The following is a 4,176-nucleotide window of genomic DNA, read 5'->3' on the forward strand; positions in this document are numbered from 1 at the left end:
CTAGTGTGAAACCGCAACCTAAGATTGCCTAAAAGCCTTAGCATTTTATGCCTTCTGATTCCAACGCAGTTCTGCTGGTTCGTTGGCATAGTTGCAGAGATACAATAAGCTCACAAGGCAGGGCAAAATGAGGCTAATTTTGCATCTTTTTTTTGCAAGGGTATAATTTTGCATCTAAGAGGGGTACCCAGATTACTTTTAGTCTAGAAAGATGTTTTAACATTGCTAGAACACTCAGAGGCATTATCCAATGACATGGCCATGAGCTTGACCATAAGAGACCGGCAGCTCTCGCTGAGATGTTGTAAGCCGTCGGTGGCCACGGTGGCCCTTAGATTTGCCGGCAAGGCGAGAAAATTGAAGCACGCCTTCTTCAGCCCCTCACAGTGGTGCCGCTCGGCCAGCATGAGGATGCTTGCCGCCCTGCCAACATCGATGTACTTGCACAGCTTCTCCTCGCAGATCAGCTTCAGCCGCTCCATGCCGTACCTGTCCGCCGCAACGAGCAGATGCTGGCAGGTGACATCTTCCTCTTCCTTGCGCATATCTGGCAACGAGCCAGTATATGCGAAACGAAGCAGCGCCTTGAACACCTCCGCATCCATGTCTTCCACGCGCACGCTGCTGCCGGCGGCATTACCCTCCTTCATGGGTCCGAAGAGCTCAGCCGCGAACACGGGTGAGCAGGCCGCGAGCACGCACCGGTGCGCGGCAATGGTCTCACTACCTACATCAAACACCACATCGGCACCCATCTTGGTCTCGAGCAGCCTGCCAAGGTTCTGGCGCAGGTCGCAAGGGGGCACGGAGATGAAGGCCGCCGCATCCGCAGCACAGTAACCGTGGAAGACTACGATGTCGCACCGGACGGTGAACGAATCGTTCCTGAGATGCTTGGAGCTCTCCAGCTCATCCCTTTTGATGAAGGTACTGTACGCCCAGCCCCCCCCCCGGGAGGGGAAGTGGTCCACCGATCTCGACGCCATCGATGACGCTTGCAGCGCCGCCTCCTCCGCGCCGGCGCCGCCTCCTCCCCGCCGGCGAGACAGATGTCGAACTGGTCCTTCACCCCCGCCGCGACGTCTTCGCGTAGCAACAGGGTGAGGGACACGAAATCCGCGACTGCCGGCTTCGAGCCGTTGGGGTAGTATTCGATCCGCCAGCGGTGGCCGCCGATGAAGAAAGAGCGGGACTTGATGCGCTTTCCCGTGGGAATGGCGCCCTTGGTGCGGGAGTAGCCGTGGATGGTGAGAAGGTGGTGCCCGCTCGTCGTGTTGGCCACGATGGCGGACCTTGACGGCCCTCTTCTTCCAGTGCCGGGGGACGCCATTGCCAACCTACTCCGCGAGATTGATGTGGGTTGTTGTTGCAGATTTGGGCGAGGGTTTTGCGCAGCCAAAGGGTAATTTTTTTCTTTTGAGAAAACCAAAGGGTAAATAGGAACGTACGGAGATGAAGACTCGCCACGGGACCCGGGCCCCACATGGGAAAAATCGTAGTATCAACAAGTTAACGTTTCTTTTTGTTAAAACAATCATAAATATCGAGGATAGGAAGACAAATACAACCATTTTCGAGATGAGAAAAAGAAAACACAAGCAGCATTATTTTTTGGGCAGTTATCTGTTGCCGGTGTGCCGGTCCAACAGTTGGGCCCGTCGAGCCCATGCCGTCCGATGCACTGCCTCCCAACCGTTAGATCGAGCCCTCCTGCATCGTCGTCTACCTTCTGCGTCATCTTTTCCCTCGATAACAAGCTTAATTGAGACGAGCCACGGCAAGCATCGCGGGCCATCCCACACCCAGCCGTGGGCGTCTACCTCGCCGTCGTCCCCGTCGCCATTCGCCGCTCGCCCTCATCGTCGCCGTCGCCGTCGCTGCTCGCCGGTTGGAGCACTGGTGCCCCATGGCCCGCCCCCTCTCATGCAGCAAAGAAAATGGACCCAACAAAAAAAAGACCCTGCCGGTCCCTGAATTTCGTCGCCGTTGCAGCTCTGCCAAGAAGCCACCGCAGTAGTCAGTTGCATCAATGGTGAGGTGCCGATTCAAGCTTTTTATTGCGGTCTCTTGTTGAAGCTTTTCATAAATAGGGTTGAAACTTTTCAGTCAACAATTGCAACTCTTTCGTTATGTACTCGCAGGGTTGAAGCTTTCTATACAGCGTGTTGAAGCTTTTCAATTCACGATTGAAGCTTTCCAAATTCGACGGTTGTAGCTTTTTTTTCTTTTGTAGTGGTCGCATGAAATTTATCTATTTCGTCGGTTGAAGCTTTTTCAAATACAGTTGGAAGCTTTCACATGAACGGTTGTAGCTTTTTTCAGTTTGTATGGGTGGTCCGTTGAAACTTCTGCAAACCACGATTGAAGCTTGCATATAAACGATTGTAGCTTTTTTCAGTCGTCGTGCCCGGTTGAAGCTTTATACACAGCCGGTTGAAGTATTTGAATCAATCGGTTGCAGTTTTTTGGGTCATCGGTTGCAACATAGGTGCAGGCGCTACCAAGCTTGTAGCATCTCCGGTGGGTGGTTCCAGCACGTGTGCAGCTGCTCGCAGATGGCGTATCCATGCCGGCTTCCAACTCAGGCTCACCAGGGCAGGAGGAACTTGCAGGCGGGGGGCTGCGGAGAAGTGGGCAAAGGCGTGCTGAGGTTGGAGGTAGGGCCCTACACGGGATTGGGCTAGCCGGCGGCGGGATCCAAAGGAGAAAGACGAGGAGCGTGGCCACCGGCGTGCTAGGCTGGGAGAGAAGGAGGGGATCGGGGGGAAGAAGGAAAAGGGAGAAGATAAGGTGGGCTAGGGTGATGCGCGAGGCGTACGATGGGGGCTCATCGCGTGGCTCGTGAGCGACCGGCCGAATCGTTCGGCCGGCGCACCGCGCCCCAACGTTTACCTAATCTTTTTTTGCGGAAGGACTAAGATCTATTATAAAAATTCACAGGAAATGCGTAGCACTCATACATAATAAAAATTACAATGAGCCTATCTGTTTTTTAGTGACGCGAGGATGGAAGCCGCCATGGATACGATAAATCCCGAAAGTTCAGAATTTGACCATGGCAAATCGAATATTTTCGATGGTAATTTTAGTGACGCGAGGATGGTAAGTTTAGTTGACACACACGGCAATTTTCTGGCAGAAAATACACAAAGCACGGATTTGCCATTCTTGCCAACTAAACTTGTCATCCTCACGTCACTAAAATTGCCATCAGAAACGTTCGATTTGTCATGGTCAAATCCTCAACATTCAGGCGTTATCGAGGTCCAAACATTATACTACTATAAATGATCATACAATTCCTAATTTCAGATTATGTGTGCTGTCATGCACAATTTTTCTTTTAAAATTCTACTCCATCTGTAAATTAATAACAGGCATTTTATATCAGTAAACATCTTATAGAGGGAGTAGATATGAACTTTCGTCAAGTTACAACTGGCTTCAGACAGTGTTGCGACTGTCAGAATCAGATCCAGTCATAAACTGATCCAGTAGGGGGCGAGCTGGGGCCATGGCTCCCCCATGCTGGATTTTTTTCCTTAAATTACGCCTATGTAATATATGGATTTGCAGAGTTAATGCCTAAATTTTTATGTATAGCCCCCTCCAACGATCATACATATATCATTGACCACCTCAGATAAACTTTTTGCATCCATCCCTGGCGACCATGGTCAAACTAAGCAGAAGTTGATGCGAGCAACAAGGGGACGCGGTGGTGCCGCAACGCCATGTGACAAAGCTGTGAGCGATGACGACCTCGGCTCGACAAACCCGCGCCGCGGGGGGGGGGGGGGGGGGGGGGGGGTAATTTTTTTTCTGTTTTCCTGCCAAAGAGGTGAGGTCGACGCCGCTTTGTTTTGTGGGGGATATTCGAGAGCTTTATTAGATAAAAGCGTTTGCATCACAGTCAGCCAACACGCTACTAATCAGGAAGCTAGGAGTATTGTCAAGCCAGCTCTCAGTCACATCAATTGTGCAAGCATGCAGAGGTGCATCGAACCTTCTTACATGCCAAGCCAGAATGTTGCCAATACAGTTCATTCATCACGTTTTTCATGGAAATCATATATATGACATATGAAGCTTCAGATTTCTTTATCATTCAAGCTCCCAAGATTCTTTGCCGTGTTTTTCATGGAAACTCTGGGAAGAATTCAATTAAAAAATGAC

General features: G+C 50.9%; 1 protein-coding gene across 1 annotated transcript; it reads right to left on the reverse strand.

Moving 5' to 3' along the window:
* Nucleotides 1-203: 203 nt before the first annotated feature.
* Nucleotides 204-1,471, reverse strand: LOC109770921 (BTB/POZ and MATH domain-containing protein 1-like). The gene is made up of 2 exons (XM_073500718.1): nt 972-1,471; nt 204-930 (listed from the first exon to the last, which is right to left on the reverse strand). The coding sequence occupies exons 1-2, from the start codon at nt 1,328-1,330 to the stop codon at nt 204-206; spliced, it is 1,086 nt and encodes a 361-aa protein (XP_073356819.1). The 5' UTR covers nt 1,331-1,471.
* Nucleotides 1,472-4,176: the final 2,705 nt, after the last annotated feature.

Source organism: Aegilops tauschii, chromosome 6 (assembly GCF_002575655.3).
Source record: "Aegilops tauschii subsp. strangulata cultivar AL8/78 chromosome 6, Aet v6.0, whole genome shotgun sequence".
Taxonomy (NCBI): domain Eukaryota; kingdom Viridiplantae; phylum Streptophyta; class Magnoliopsida; order Poales; family Poaceae; genus Aegilops; species Aegilops tauschii.